This window comes from Galleria mellonella, unplaced genomic scaffold (assembly GCF_026898425.1).
Source record: "Galleria mellonella isolate WM207_F2 unplaced genomic scaffold, CSIRO_AGI_GalMel_v1 utg176, whole genome shotgun sequence".
Lineage (NCBI taxonomy): Eukaryota > Metazoa > Arthropoda > Insecta > Lepidoptera > Pyralidae > Galleria > Galleria mellonella.
In genome coordinates, this window is record NW_026442019.1 from 1,275,287 (window position 1) to 1,292,686 (window position 17,400).

Genomic DNA, 17,400 nt, shown 5'->3' on the forward strand with positions numbered 1-17,400 from the left:
GTCAATGTTGGTACCTAATGCCTACATGTCACGTAGTCGGTCTTACTGCAACAAAGTTGAACTAGAGATAGACAAGCGTTAAATATATTTTTGGGCGTCGCACTACAAAAGCGTGTCTAACATTTATATTTAAACAAAAATGTCTTAACCTCTCAACTGTGTGAAATGCGCATCTGTGTCGCTCAGCGGACGCGACAGATGCTAAGCTAATATAGTCATATATACTGTTTTGTTTAAACTAGCTTGGCGACAAGCTTAAATTATTGTAAACAAACCACCTCTTGTCCCTAATGCCAAGAATGTACGTAAAATAATGAAATAGGAGACTCACTTAAGTGTCAATTGAAGAAGGATTTTTTTGGTCCATGTTTATAAACAAGTGCTGTATAAAAAAAATGTATTGATACATAAGCCATTTTATTTTTATTTTATCAAGTAGGTATATAATATTGTACAAAAAACATATAATTTTACATCCAGCAAGGTCTTAGTTTTTTAATAATTGAAAAATAAATGGTAATTTATAGGTGACCCCATTTTATTTCTCATAGAACAGTTGCAATGTAATTCAAGTCGAGTGTAGTGTAAGAAATTACATAAGGAATCTAGTTGAAATATAAATCTAATCTGAATTTTGTATAATTCCAATTAGATTTCTGGAAAAATCAGGTTTTTTAAACCTATACGCTAAAAATACCTAGTCTGTGTAAAGTCCGGTCACGGGACGCCACAGATGTGGATTTTCCACCATTTTGCATGACACAGTTGAAAGGTTATTAATTTTTTTTTTAAACTACGAAGGTAGCAAACAAGCATACAGCCCGTCTGATTGTAAACGGTCACTGTAATCTATGGACGCCTGCTATATTAGGGATGTCTCGTTCACGTTGCCAACCTTGAAAAAAGCTAATTAAACTCTTATTGAAAATTTTATTACTTTACTATATTTTACAGATTTTAACATATATAATTACAAATTATTACCTACACAAATTCGACAATGGTATAATCTAATATCTACAAGTGAATGTACAAACACATATAGATAAATAAATAAATGTCACCAGAGAGAGACTTTGTACCAAAGTCGATTGCTTGGGTACCTCTGCCCCATTCGTGTTTCAACCGTGAAGCAGTTGTGTTTGCATGGCTGTGTTTCAGTTTGAAGGGTGGGATATGGCGTGAAATTACTGGGTACAGAGGAGTAACACCTGAGTCCTCAGGAATGGCAACGCATGGGGGGTATCATGGGCGAAACAGTATACTTTGTTATGTCCATGCTACTGCTCATGTCTATAGGCGACGGTTACCACTTTCCATCAGGTGGGCCGTCAGCTTGTTTGCCATTCTAAGTTGTATAAAAAAAAACGTTTAATAATAACATTTTTTACTAGTTTTTTTCCGCTACTTCGTACGCGTGAAATTTTGAAATATTAATATCCACTAATAATATAGATGTCCAACTTAGTACCTACTTAGTCACCTAATGGTAATTCAATGGGAGGAAAGGGATTGTTAGTAATGGAGACTAAGAATCCCATTGCTAGCAATATACCCAACCAGGTCGACCTCCTCGTAGTTCCCCATGGAAACTATCATGGTTAATTCCTGATGAATACATCATGATGGGCTAACTGGCCTGTTTTCATTCTCATCTATCACCCTTCACTGGTGCTCCGCCAGCGTATCCCGTTAGCGCAGGCGGGGTTACCATACCATTTTCACCCATCAAAAAAAATGGTAATTCAACTACAATAAATGGATATAGGTACTAATAATAATATATATATATATATATATATATATATATATATATATATATATATATATATATATATATATATATATATATATATATATATATATATATATATATATATATATATATATAAAATAAATAATGACCAACTACCTAACTACAACAATAAATATAGGTTTTTAAATCTATTTAAATAGGTAGGTAGAGATACCTACCGCACAATATCGATCGGCGCGCGCTACCTCGCAATGTTAACCCGTAAACGCGACCGGTTAAAATAAATCAACATGCATTATTTTATATTAAATATTTATTTTAGTCTATAATATTATTATATACATATATAATATTTATGTTAAATAAGCACAGGTATTATGTATGCGATGTTTATTGCATTTTCAGTGTCAAATATAAATATACCAAAAGTAACATTTACAAGGCTAAATCGATATTTGTTTTACAACAAAACGAAACACTGGGCCCGCTAAAGATTAAACAAAAATCAAGTCGCGATTAATCAAAAACAAACCACCTAAAACACGAAAGATTAACATGACCAGATTAAAAAATAAAGTCAGAAAAAGGAGCTCACGGATCAAAACCATAAATCATGCTCATTATATTCGAACCGGATTATTTTTTACCGAAGAAAATGTTCAAAAAAGCATCAAAAGGCTATAGGGGAGCGCCATTTTGTAAGGGTACAGTCGATTAGGGCGGGAAAATGGGAAGCTGTTGGCCAACCAGCGGCGCTGTTTTGAAAAGGCGTTCTAAAAATCCACCAATAGCATCGCAGATTGGTCCACTCATGCGCTTTCGCGTCGATCCATAGAATTATAGATATAACACGGCAGTGTGGGCTTGGCCGTTGACGCGAGAGGACTTATGTCGCTCTATATTTTACATTTTTTTGTATAAAATGTCGAAGTGCCTACGGACCAATATTAGTGAAATTTTAGTCTAAATGAAAATTTTGGTGTATTCCTTTTGTGATAAAACAATAGTGTTACTAAAACAAACTCTTTTTAAGTGTTTTCATAGATAATGTCTGACCATAAAATACCAATATGTTAATGTGATATCAATGCTGTAAATATTATATTTTTTCCTGATTTTCTAATATCAAAACAAAACCAGTTACCTTAGTAAGCAATAAAACTAGATTCAAACTAAATCTGAATTTAAAATACATACCTAGTCACGGCCTAATTACTGTCAAAATTAGAAAAAAGAAATAAACAAACAGACCAGACGTTTCGCTTGTAAAGGCGTCGACATAACGTGATCATCGGTGAAGACATATCATCTTCAGTGATGGTGATGGCCAGCGGTGGCGGTGGTGGGCTGGTACAGTCCCCACCCGATATGATGCATCATCACAACATTATGGACACTTCATCACATGTCGAGATGATGCCCAGTGAGTATTCACACTTTTAACCTTTTGACCAACCTAATCGGATTCATTCCGGAATTATTTTCGTGTCCATATTGTGTCTGTCAAATTTATCTGACAGATAACCTGTCTTCGCATATTATTCAGATGCTTATACTATATTAAAACATTAAAATAAAATATATTTAAAATGTAAAACAAAGGTTTACAATATTTTAAAATTAATTACTTGTTAAAGTTAGAAATATTTAAAAAAATAGTAAGCAGTTACCAAGTGCTAGGGTCTCGGCAAGTGCTGTAAAAGCCATCGGTTAAAAGATTAACTATCAAATTTTACTACACTGACACCCGCATGATATAACTAGTCTACTTTTTTAAAACAACAACCAAGCATGTTTACCTATTAAGTAATTCAATTACTAAGTTAAATTAGATTTGCTATCAGTAATTTACCTCATACGGCAAACGAGGAAAAATTTATAATTATCAATCAAATAAAATTGTTGATACAAGTTGGTCGATATACAGTTTATCCATCTATATATTATGGAAGTCTTTTAAACAGAACATAAGAAAAACTTGTCTAGGTATTACTTATCTAAGTTTATTTTAATTGCTAAAAAATATTAACTACTTATATTTTCTATATCAATATTCGTTATTTAAACATACATACATACATATCTGTCACACCCGTCTCCCATTAGGGTAGGCAGAAGCAATAGAACGCCAAATGCTTCGATTCAAACAAACCTCTTTCGCTTCCTCCACATTCATCAATCTTTCAATTTGAACAATATATAAATATGTAAACAAAGTTCATTAAACTATATATAGCTTGGTAAATAGGATATTTAATAATGTCAAACAATATTTGTGGTTTTATATATTTAATATCGTGCGTCATATGTTGTGATATATCTACAGGGAAGGACCTATTTTTGTACAATAAGGTAAACAAGTATTTTAATATACATTTTTGTGGCTTTATTTTATTATTATTATTATTATAAAAATAATAAAGAGTTAAATATATTGTTTTTTTTTATACAACTTAGAATGGAAAACAAGCTGACGGCCCACCTGATGGAAAGTGGTAACCGTCGCCTATAGACATGAGCAGTACCATGGACATAACAGAGTATACTGTTTCACCCATGATACCCCGACTCAGGTGTTATTCCTCTGTACCCAGTAAATTCATATTGTATAATATCATTTATGTAGGCGTATTATTTTAATCTTATTTAGGAATAAATTTCAAGATATATATATACCTTTTCAATGATACATATTAAGAGAACTATAAACTTTCACATTAGGTCTGCCAATTCATCGTTAAATAATTAATAAATGCTTAATAAACGTAAAAATTTACTAGTAGCTAATTACTACATCATACAAAACAGAAAGAGAGAGAGAAAATAAGATAAATTAATAATCTAAGAAAAAGGATTATATTATTGTAAAAATGTCTTATTAGTCTAAAATCCATCTAATCCGCTCCAACTGTAACCAATAAATACAAAGTACGAATATAAGAAAGGGGAGCCGTTGATTGATTTATAAATCGCAGGGGCCGAAACTACCCGTGGGCATTATTTTTGCTAATGCAAGCGCGACCGACCATTAGAGGGTTAGATTCAAGATTTATTTGCACTGCAGCTCTTAGATTTAGTACAATAGCCTTATAGAATTAAATGCACTGTATAAATCTTTAACATTATTAGATATATATTTATTTAAAAAAATGCGAATTTTAACATAATAATTAAGATAGAATAATTATTACAATAATAAAAATAAAAAGTATTTTAAAATTAATTAAATTTATCGTGAAGTTTATTCTATACATATATTTTTTTCTATTTTTTTTTGTTTCTGTATGCAAACACTATAAAATAATTTATAAATTATTTGGCTTTTTTTTTTTTTATTAAAATGACATAATTATTGAAATAAAAACATTTTCCTCTTTAGAATGATGACCGTAGATAAAATGTTAATGACTTTTTTTTTATTTTTATAATTATACACTATGCAGGTACGTGACGTAGATGTATAAAAATGCATATACAAATAGATTTTTTTTTAAATTCCTTGTAAATACAATAAAAGTCTCTTAACAAATTAGTATTACATTTGCTTGAACTTTGTAGATATTTTCACTATCACATTTAAATAGTATATAATGTTAGTAGACATAGAAAATAAATAACTAATGTTATTTATTTATTAAACTGACACTTCCCTATGGTTGACTGGGAGAGAATGCTTTTAGCATTAAGTCCGCCATGTACACGTATATGTACTAACGAATAAATAAATAAATAAATATACAATATGAGTACATTCGACCCCGCACTAGCCGAACCTATATCGCGGGAGTTCAAAAAAGATTACCAAAACACAGTGTTTTACAAATATATCACAGATCAGTGAGCAAATTTTACTAAAACAAAAATGATACAGGAACATCGTTAACTGGGAGAAAGGGATTGTTAGTAATGGAGATCTCCCCAATATACCCAACCAGGTCGACCTCCTCGCGGTTCTCCCTGGAAACTATCATGGTTAATTCCCGATGAATTCATTATGATGGGCTAACTGGCCTATTTTCATTCTCATCTATCACCCTTCACTGGATGTTTATTTCCTTGGATAAACCAACATTACAGCCAAAATTAGTATAAAATAAAAAAAAAAAAAACACAACAACAATAGCAATAAAGAAAAAGAAAAAAAAAAAAATACAAAATCAGCAGAGAATCACGTAAATCCCAGTTCCTAATAGGAAAAACATACAGTGCCCCGAAACAAACAGAGCGTCCAATATTTTAGCGGCGAGAAGCCAGTTATTTGCTGTTTAGCGAACATTGCGAGGATGAATTTTATTGCGGGACCAACGCGCCGTGCGGATACGCTAAGTGTGTATGCAAATACATCGGCAGTTTAGGGTTAAACGGGTGGAGTAACAATTTCACTGTGAACATGCAGGCTAACTACGGTACTATTGTTTAGGATAATCTAGCCACTTTGACCTCGTTAAGACGAGCTAGGCTTAAAAGGATTGTTTTAAATCTATTATAGTATGCAGTTATTTTATCTGAGCGCTTTTTCGTAAGTAACAATTAAAAAAAAAAAAACATAAACAATCTTTTTTTGTGTAAATACTTTTTTGACATTTCGAATTTTTTTTTTTTTATTCAATTGAAAGTTTATTTCTGCCATTTTTGTACCAAGAAATTTTTAATTATATTACTTCAACAATCGGTGAAATTTAAATATGTAATCGTAACTTATACCTTTCTACTTAACTTACTTTCTTAGTATATTATAATTAATTTATAACTATTGTAATTTGTCTTGTAATTTTATATTCTGTTACCTTGTAATTGTTACTTTTTGGCTGATGGCTTTCGCCAAAGTTACAATAAATGAAAAAAAAAATAAAATTCTGCCATGGTGTGTTTTTAACAACTTAATTGTATTTTCACAAAAATTTAGTATTTATCTGCTTGAATAATAGAATTAATTATTTATATTCAGTATGTATACTGATAATATTACTTGATATGTATTTTAAAATTTAGATAATAGTAACAAATCCACAATAATAATCATGTACTTATACATATATATAATACTTATACATATATATAATATAATACATAATAAACACAAACACATTTTTATTCTAGCAATTTGTACATTGTATGTAAATGAATTTTAAATTCAATAAAATCGGACAGGCAAAGAGCAAGGCCTACACAGTCTAGTCTACAATTACACACACTTACATGCACAATTTAAGACAAATTTTATATACAAAAAATTTGTCTTCTTATAAATATGTAAGTAGAATGTGTTTTGACACACGACGTTCCATCTATCATGTAGTAATTCATCTGAGTAGTACCGTAGACTGTGGATGCATCAGCAGTTTGACATTACGCCATGATCAAATGTCACATTTCCCGCGCTTTATAGTGTTATCAACGCCCACACCAGAAAATAATATTTGTACACACAGACCGACACACAAATATTTATACAAGGCAAATTGGACTTAGATATTTGACCCGTGAGATTGTGGTCGCCATAACCTAGTTTCCATGGCTAACCATGGCAATGATAAATTTAAGTAACGTTTCGTTTAAGTGGCAAAATTTATTCTCAGATAGAATACTGTTAGCGGCAAACTACTTGACTAAATCATAGACAATGAAACTTGCGCAGTAAAAGTTTTACTACCGTAGATTAAGAATCGTTTTCTACGTAAAATTGTTATATTGCAAGCTGCATAGTATCTAAATCATATTTCGGACTCTCTGTATACTATTTGTCAGTAATTACCAAAATATTTACTCAGTACCCTATTGTATGGTTGCATTTTTTTATATCCCTGTATTAATTTGTGTAATGCTAATGCGTAAAGTAAGACTTGTCAAGAAGAATATAGGTAGGTCCCTATATAGAAAATTTAATTAACATTGGTATTGCCTGTGTATAGATTTTCAAGTTGGGCATTCAAAATACCGAAGCAAAATTTGAAGCATCCATATACGTGAAAAGTGAGTATAAATAAAAAAAAAATACGAAATTTGAACTTATAACAACCCGCATGAATTCAGCCACACTGACCAAACACACAAACAGACAGCCGAGCGTGTCAGGTACCCAGACCACCGTCATTTTATGGGGCTGCGAGCCCAGTAGCCACGGTTCGCACCTACCATCTAAACTAGCATTTAGATCCGCGCCACTGGTGTCGACACAAAAAATGGAGGGAAAAATGTTTTTTTTTTTTTTAATAGACTTAGGAACTCGTATTATAATCTACAGTTTAAACGATTTTTTACGAATAATGTTTTAATGTTACAACATTTATGAAGAATTTCCCTTGTATATTTAAATTGGCCAATAAAACACGTTTTGCTGCTCTCTGAACTATTTCCGAAAATGTCATGCCTTCGTACTTCGTACTACAAAAGGAATTTCACTGCTTTATTCATTGCCACATTCGCTCTTCAAAAACAAAATACAGCTAAGTACGGCTACCTGTAACTGAAAGACGAGTAGGACAGCGGTACTGTCAAAGACAACCACGCATGCCGGTTTAACAAAAATTTACTCTTCGATGGTTAGTAGAACAAAGTGGCTGATTCAGCCCCTTTCTTCTATTAACTAATAGTGTTCAATAGCCAAAGACTAAACAAATTTTTTCTATACAACTTAGAATGGCAAACAAGCTGACGGCCCACCTGATGGAAAGTGGTAACCGTCGCCTATAGTCATGAGCAGTACCACGGACATAACAGAGTATACTGTTTCGCCCATGATACCCCCCATGCGTTGCCATTCCTGAGGATTCAGATGTTATTCCTCTGTACCCTGTAAATTCACGCCATATCCCACCCTTCAAACCGAAACACAGCCATGCAAACAACTGTTTCACGGTAGAAACACGAATGGGATAGAGGTACCCAAGCAATCGACTTTTTGTTTGCAAGTTGTTAAACTTTATGAGTACTATAGCTGTGTCGGCCCTTGTGACGTGTTAACGTAGTAGTTTTTCAAAAAAATTTACTTTTTTTACCTTTATGACTAAACTAACGGCCCGTCCCGGCTTCGCACGGGTGGACAATATTACAACATTTTAAAAAGTGATTCTTGAGACATAACGATAATAGTTGGACATATAGTGTCGCGAAGTTTTTTGTAGTTATTGATATTTTCTTTAATATTGTGGAACATACTTTTGTTCTATCACCAATAGTTTCCGCAGCGCACGCGACGAAAGATATTTTATAGCATTTCTTTACACCTTGAGTTACGTTACTAAAGTTTTAGTAAGGATCCCTAGTCTTTTCTAGCAATAAATATAGACTATGTTACACAGGGTGAATGTAGCTTTCTAATGGTGAAAGAATTTTTGAAATTTTTGAAAGTAGTTTTGAGTTTATTCATTACAAACATACATACACACAAAAATACAAATCTTTCCTCTTTATAATATTAGTGTAGATGTACGCTACGGTTGACCATATGTCGTCAATTGCAACTTCCATGGACACAAAATGCGATACCTAAGAGCATGAATACTCACAATAAATAGCTTAAAAATCTTTATCCTTAATAATATTATAAATATGAAAAGGAGTTTGTTTGTTACTTTATTTATTACTAGCTGATGCCCGCGACTTTGTCCGCATAGAGTTTGTTATTATTGATGTATGAACCTATCTATTTATTATGTCCGGAAATACTGTACCAAAATTAACAAATGACGTGTCGTTCTCACTCTTTGTTTGGAGTCAAAATGACTTTACTTGAGTAGGTTGTGTACTAAGCGGTATAAGTTACTATAGTTTTTTTTCTTACCCACGGAAACTTTTTAATTTTCCGTGATTAAAAGTATCTAAAATGTTGAACGGGGATATGAGGTTTCACCATGCAACATTTCATTTAAATCGTAGCTACAAATAAACAGACAGAGAAACAAACAATTAGAAAACAATCTGAATGTATTTTATATTTACTTCTGACATTCATTCGACTCGATTTTTTTCTATGTACAGACATTGGACTTCTACAGTTTTATTATATATATATATATATATATATATATATATATATATATATATATATATATATATATATATATATATATATATATATATATATATATATAGGTTTATTAACTACATTATGAAAATTATATTTTTCGAGAATTTAAATTTATTTTTTTATTTTATTTTTATCTGAGACTCCTATTAATAACTACCACTAGTTTTAGAAAATATGTTACAATAATTAACATACTGTATAATATATATTTGCGACATAGCGACGACAGAAAGTAGAGGACAGAAAGTAAAACGCGTCGCGCGGTGCGCTTGGCGCTGCGGTGCGGCCGTGTCGGACACAATGGATGCGCGCGCGCACGTGTCGGCTCCTATGATCACCGCATTACCAATTTACAGCTATTTACAACAGGATATAAATTTTTTCGCTTCCCAAACCCACCCAGTCCGGAACGTGGGTTGGGTTTATTGCTCAATCGCCTTAATGCCTCATCCCTGTAGATCTTAATTTAAAATTAAGATTCCAGTCTTTTTTGATGGGTGAAAATGATATGGTAATACCGCCTGCGCTAACGGGATACGTTGGTGGAGCACCAGTGAAGGGTGATAGATGAGAATGAAAACAGGCCAGTTAGCCCATCGTGATGAATTCATCAGGTTTTAACCATGATAGTTTCCAGGGGGAACCGCGAGGAGGTCGACTTGGTTGGGTATATTGCTAGCAATGAGATTCTCAGTCTCCATTACTAACAATCCCTTTCCCCCTTTAAGATTCCAGTCAGTAAGAAGTACTTAACAACGTTTGGGTGTAATTGTAGCAAAATCAGATGAAACGGAACTATACTCGTAATATACCGAATAAATTAGATTATATATATTTTTTTTATCTTTTGTTATTTAGAGGATTTTATCCTATAAGGATACGTCAGCCTCATCGTACCCTAATTTAAAAAAAATATCTTACACACTTAAAACATATCGTACGGCTCGCCATCGACAGGGAGTTCACCCTCATACCCTACAGCCTAAATGGTCGCGTACAACGCGGTTTCAGAGATATTTTCTCCCACGAACACTCAGGTTATGGAATGAGCTTCCTGCCGAGGTTTTCCCAAGAAACTACAGCATGAAATTCTTTAAAAGGGGGGTAAAAAGGTTTCTTCAGGGTCGGCAACGCGCGCTTAATACCTCTGGTATTGCAGGCGTTCATAGGCTACGGTAACCACTTACCATCAGGTGGGCCGTATGCTTGTTTGCCGCCTCAGTGGTATAAAAAAATGATGATGATGTTGATGAAATGTATAGAACATATGAGCACTTGGCAAGTAACTACTAATCCATTATTTATGTAACATATTACTGCACACGACTGACTATATACACGCTCCTATGTCGTCAACAGTAAGGTTCAGAATCGAATCAAAATTCGGGTTAACCGGTACAGGTGTTAGTCAATATGCTGATAACAAAATTTGTATTAGGTCTTAAATTTTACTACCGAAGTGTGTTGTATGTTTGTCGTAGATAAGGTAATCTCCTAAACATATGTTCACTTATTAGTTGTATTTGTTTGTAATGGGAGTGAGCCCATAAAATTATTGATAGAAAAATAGTTAAGATTGTGGTACGCACATAAAAAAAATCCGTCTTCTATTGTGAAAAAAAAACAGTATATATAAAACCACTGTAGCAGTGGTTCCCAACATTTATTGTCCCATGCCCCACTTGAACATTTCTAAAATCTTTATGCATACATGCATACATAATTTTTCCCGACAAAGTTTACTTGACGACTCTAATCGCCCAGTTGATATTTTGGTAACGTCAAACGAAATTATACCTAATAAATATAATATACAGCATTTTTTTTAATTTACTTTTTATTTGTTAAATTTGACACCGATATCTACTCGTAGCATTGCATTTAAATGGCCCGAAGCAAGAGGGTTAAAATCGCTTCGAGTCCATTTTTTAATTGGCCCCCCTTAACTATCAAATTCCCTCTGTAAGTCGTGGGCCCCACGTTGGGTAACACCGATCTAAATGGTCATGTCTTACGATGACATTTTTATATACATCATTGAATTAGGTCTTATTTTCCGGAAGTCCATCACATGGCCATTTGATTAAAATTTGTTTACTTCTAGTGGCGGAAATAAACAGAATAATTCTAATGGACTAATTATTATAATCTTATTCCGTGACTAAATCGATATATCTATATAGAAAATGTAAAAGCCAAAATCCAGGATAAGGAAGGTATACCTCCAGACCAGCAGCGATTGATTTTTGGCTGGCAAACAGCTGGAAGAAGCTGGTACTCTTTCTAACTACAATATTCAAAAGGAGTATACGCTTCACTTAGTACTCCGACTCCGAGGAGGTACTATTGAACCATCTCACCGTATTTTGGCTATGAAGTACAATTGTGACAAAATAATCTGCCGTAAGCGCTATGCCCGCCTGCACCGTCGTGCAACCAACTGTTTCTTGTTCAAAAAAAATGTGTTCGTGCCATCTGTGGTATCCCACCTTGGAAATCATGTCGGCCTTTATTCAAAAAACTTCGCCTTCTTCCCTTACCATGTATGTACATATATGAAATAGCAGTATTTGTTAAAAAATATTTTAGCAAATTTACTACTACTGTACAACAATACCCAAAAAATACGAGACAGCCAAATAGATTAGTTTTAAATTGTATTCCAAAAACAGCAGTCTATCAAAAAAATTGTTATTATATGTGTACGAAACTGTATAATGCAATCCCTAAAGAATTTAAAGAATTAGGTCTTAAACAACAATTCAAACTGCCGCAAGACTAAGTGTGGACATACTAACAATCTCCGCCCTGAGAAGAAGCTGAAGGATTAAATTAAACCTCAATCTATTTTCATTTTCTATCAGCAGTCTACATTTAAAATGTATCAAAGGTACTAAAATAAAAAAATATATATATCTGTGTGGTCCCGGCATAGAATAGGCCAGCCCTTCCTTTCCCGTGGGTGTCGTAAGAGGAGACTAAGGAAGAGCGAGGGATGGGCAGCAACGTCATTCTTAAAACATCTCTAAAAGCCTAACTGCGGTTGTCCACCCGCCTGCCAAGCAAGTCAGTCAGCCCATCGTGACGGATTCAACTAGAATTAACCACGATTGTTTCAAGGGGAACCGCGTGGAGGTACCTGATACGGTGTATTGCCAGCAATGGGTCAGTTAGACCCCATTACTAACAATCCCTTTCCCTTAGCGGGAGATACTAATGATTTAGTTTTAAATGTCTATACAAACACATGTTATTACATTTTAATATATTTATACTGGGGGGAAAGGGATTGTTAGTAATGGAGACTGAGAATCCCATTGCTAGCAATATACCCAACCAGGTCGACCTACTCGCGGTTCTTCCTGATGAATTCATCATGATTAATTCCTGATGAATTCATCATGATGGGCTAACTGGCCTGTTTTCATTCTCATCTATCACCCTTCACTGGTGCTCCGCCAGCGTATCCCGTTAGCGCAGGCGGGGTTACCATACCATTTTCACTCATCAAAAAATTACATTTTAATATATTTATACTAAATGTCACGTGTGTGTATGTATGTATGTATGTGTAAAACTGTATTCGCTTAACTTTTAGCATGCCGTCTCTATCTGTCTAATGAATATTAATGAGACCGATCGTGTACGAGATGAATACTGGCTGTTCCTTGTTTATCTATAGAAGGCAAATAATAAATATTATACTTAACTGGTCGCCTATACTATATTACTATACTAGCCACCCGCCCCGGCTTCGCACGGGTGCGATATTTGTGTGTGTGTGTGTGTGTAACTTTAAAATGTTTTTGTGTGCTCAACACATTTTAGTAAGGCTGCTGTGTAAAAGTTTATTTCACTTTTTAACGTGAAAACCATCTTTTTTTGGCTGATATATTAAACTTAGGTATATGGTGTCGTGGATTTTTCTTGTAAAGCTATATTTTTACTATAGTTTTTATTCCTTTATTTCAAACCGTTCAGACAGCGGACGCCATATTATAATTACCGAATTCAATTATCATTTATTGTGATGTGTAAATGGCATGGTAACCCCGCTTGCGTTATCGGTATACACTGGTGGGGTACCATTGAGACGTGATAGGTGAGAATAAAAAGGCAGATCGTGACGAATTCAACGTTAAAATAATTATTCACAATATTTTTAAAGGGAAACCGCGTGGAGGTCGACCTGATAGGGTACATTGATAGCAACGGGGACTCAAAGGTCTAAAAGCCTCATTGTTAACAATATAGGTTGATCTCCACGTGGTTCCACCTCGAAATCGTCATGGTTAATTCTTGTCGAAATCATCATGGTGAGCCAACTGACCTGCGTTCATTCTCACCTATCATCTTCCACTGGTGCCTCGTCGGTGTATACCGATAGTGCGGGCAAGGTTACTATATATATATATATATATATATATATATATATATATATCCATATATATATATATATATATATATATATATATATATATATATATATATATATATATATATATATATATATATATACAATATTTCCTTTCATGTTTCAAGCCAGCAAGAATGCTAATCCTGTGCCGATGCAACACTCGCCCGCTTATCTGAAACACTGCGCTCGCCAAAGGCACCGAACATTAACGGTGATAAGCGAATCGTCACGATAAGTGCTAGCAAAAAGCGTCACATTACCAAGTCAACATCAATATCTATAAATAACGGATCGCGTATAAAATTATGCAATGCAATATTATGACAATGATTGGAATATGTTAACACTGAAACGCTTCGAGAGTACTACTAACTATAAAAGTATATTTTGTACAGGTATAATTGGCTTTAAGTGGTAAAAAGTGGCTTTCCATTTCCATTTCATTTCCACAGAAACGTTAGAACTCTTTATACCCTCTACACTCTTCTTCGAAACCCCCAGTCTCCTAACTACTTAAGGAGTAAATTCCATTATCTTTTTGAAACTCACGAACGTAACCTTCGTTCCAATAATACTCTCCAATTATCTTTCCCCTCTCACCGTACTGGTTACGCTTCAAACTCTTTTCTCCTATCTCTATTCTTCACGACTCTGGAACGCGCTTCCTGATGCCATTAAGAGACTACCGACTAAACCGCCTTTAAAAAAAAGCGTTCACGCTCACTTTTTATCTTTATCCGAGCAGTAAGTGCTTTATATTATTCCCAAATTCGTGTATAATATAATATATATCATATATGTGTAAGTATATTTGTTATTTATATATATTTATTCGTTTATATATGTAATTTTAGTATGTATGTATATCAATAATTACTAGTACCGCATTCGAGTATTCTGACACTTTCCTATGTAGCTGACTGGGAGAGAATGCTTTTAGCATTAAGTCCGCCATGTACACATATATGTACTAATGAATAAATAAATAAAATAAAAAATTTTATACTTAGATTAGCTTCTTGCACGCCTCTTCGAACTCGTGGATTTCAGAAGAAAACCAGTAAAAAAAAACACTTCTAGTTGAACGTAACAAGATAAAATATACACCAGAGGGCCTACCATGAAATGTGTTTCGAAATTTCGTTGCCGAACGGAACACAAGTTTCATGTTAAAATAATATAGTAGCTTAGATTATATAGATAGAGCATCGAGCCTCAAAAACGGGTCAACTTTTTGTCAGCTAATTTTCAAATTACTTTTTTTTTTTTTTTATACAACTTAGAATGGCAAACAAGCTGACGGCCCACCTGATGGAAAGTGGTAACCGTCGCCTATAGACATGAGCAGTACCATGAACATAACAGAGTTGATTCGTTTTTTTATTAGTGTTCTATATACTTACGCATAAAATGTATTTTGACATATTATTTGATAAATAAAATGAGTGTTTACGCATTAAAAAGATGCAGAAATTAGGAGACAAAATAAATATAGAAGTTATAAAGGAATCACTCATAACTATTTATCACGCAAAATTTTACGAAAAAGTTGACGCTTTTTTTTCGAAGTATTTCTATGGAGATACTCTATCTAAGCTAAGCTAAGCATAATACATACAGATTAAAAATATTAAAATATCGTTTCTTTGGACTATTACGGTAGTATTTGGTGAACGAAACGTAACCTTCATTTGCTGGGTTGGTTTCAGTACAAACAAAAACACGAAATGGAGTCTGAAATTTTGGAATATCGTTTCATGGTAGACCCTCAAATTTAAAGTTAGCTTTTTAAGAACACAACTGTGAATAGCGCAATACGATTTGGTATAATAGTTATGGCTTGATGCCGGAATAAATAGACAGACAGACAAAAATTAGAAACAAATATAAATACCTACTGATACCCTGCCGTGGGATATTTATGAATTCGTGGTTTGTGAAAGAAATCTAAAGCAATTCTTAATTATATTTTTAATATTAAAGTAAGTTTATTTGTTATTTATTGTATTTGTAGTATATTTATTTATTATATATTTGATTATAATAAAAAATTTGACATACACGTACAATAAAGGATAGGAAACGAAATAGAGTACTGTTTATCTCGAGCATTCGGTATATCCGGTTTTCGCGGATGAAATCGAGGATAAAAGCTAGTATAGAATAAACGTATACTTACTTCCCCATCATAAAGCGAGTGAACACAATCCGATAAACCTTAATTTTCCGCTTTAAAAATTTTAATTATCCAAACATTTCCGTGGGTGATCAATTAGATTGGGCGCCGATTCGAACCCGGGCCGCGGAAGTCGAGATTGGCCGATAGCGGCGCAATCAAAGTGCTCAGTTGTACACTACACTGATGGTGTCGAGATTCGATTAATTTAAATATTTTACTGGCCACAAGTTAGACGGTTTCGAGCTTGGTACAGCTATAGATGGAGCGACGACCTCTAATGTGTTCGCAGGCATTCGATGGTTGTAAGGCGCATGGAGTCTTTTCTTGTGACAATTTATGCTATGTTCAATAGACCATAGGGGAATGAATGATAATTCTATATACATATATGTCGTGCAGTAAATGTGTTTGAGCCTGCCCTATCATTTAATACTCGTACTTGGTTAAAAATAAAATTTAAATATATTTTAAATGATTAAAAATTTGTGCCATCACTTAAGTAAATCATTTTTATTAAAAAAATTTAGTAATCTTTTCAGAATTACAGAAATTTTAACGTAATCTAATTAAAATACAAAAATAAAGGTGGAATGATATATTTTCTTCGTTTGTAAGTAAAAAATGGGAGACAAGAATGCAGTTATCTCAAAAGAGACTTCTTCCAGTAAACTCGTAAATAACGAGACTCCTTATTCATGCTTTCTTGTTCGATATCTTGGTTTAATAATCTTTACTCAAGGTTTTATTTAAGGGAAACCGTTTATTCCTATTGAAGCTATTAATGGGTGAAAATGAACTGGTATCCGCGTTTGAGCTAGTAGTGTATGTGGGCGAGGTACACGCGAGAGATGATAGGTGAGGATGAAGCGAGGGCAATTGGCCCGTATTGGGGCAAATTCCTCAAGAGTTAATCACGATGGTTTTTAGAAGGAACTATGTAAAGTTAAACCTGAAAGGATACATTGGTACAAATAAATTTGCTCATTAAACAATCTCTTTCTCAAAAATATACAAATAGT

At 33.6% G+C, this 17,400-nt stretch overlaps 1 protein-coding gene across 2 annotated transcripts in view; it reads left to right on the forward strand.

Moving 5' to 3' along the window:
* Positions 1-2,620: 2,620 nt before the first annotated feature.
* LOC113510406 (insulin gene enhancer protein ISL-1) overlaps positions 2,621-17,400 on the forward strand; it is a 61,545-nt gene continuing 46,765 nt past the window's right edge. For both annotated transcript variants that reach the window (XM_052893475.1, XM_052893476.1), the window contains exon 1: positions 2,621-3,179. In XM_052893475.1, coding sequence (XP_052749435.1) covers positions 3,074-3,179 — 106 coding nt within the window. In that variant the 5' untranslated portion in view covers positions 2,621-3,073. The remainder of the gene's footprint in view (positions 3,180-17,400) is intronic.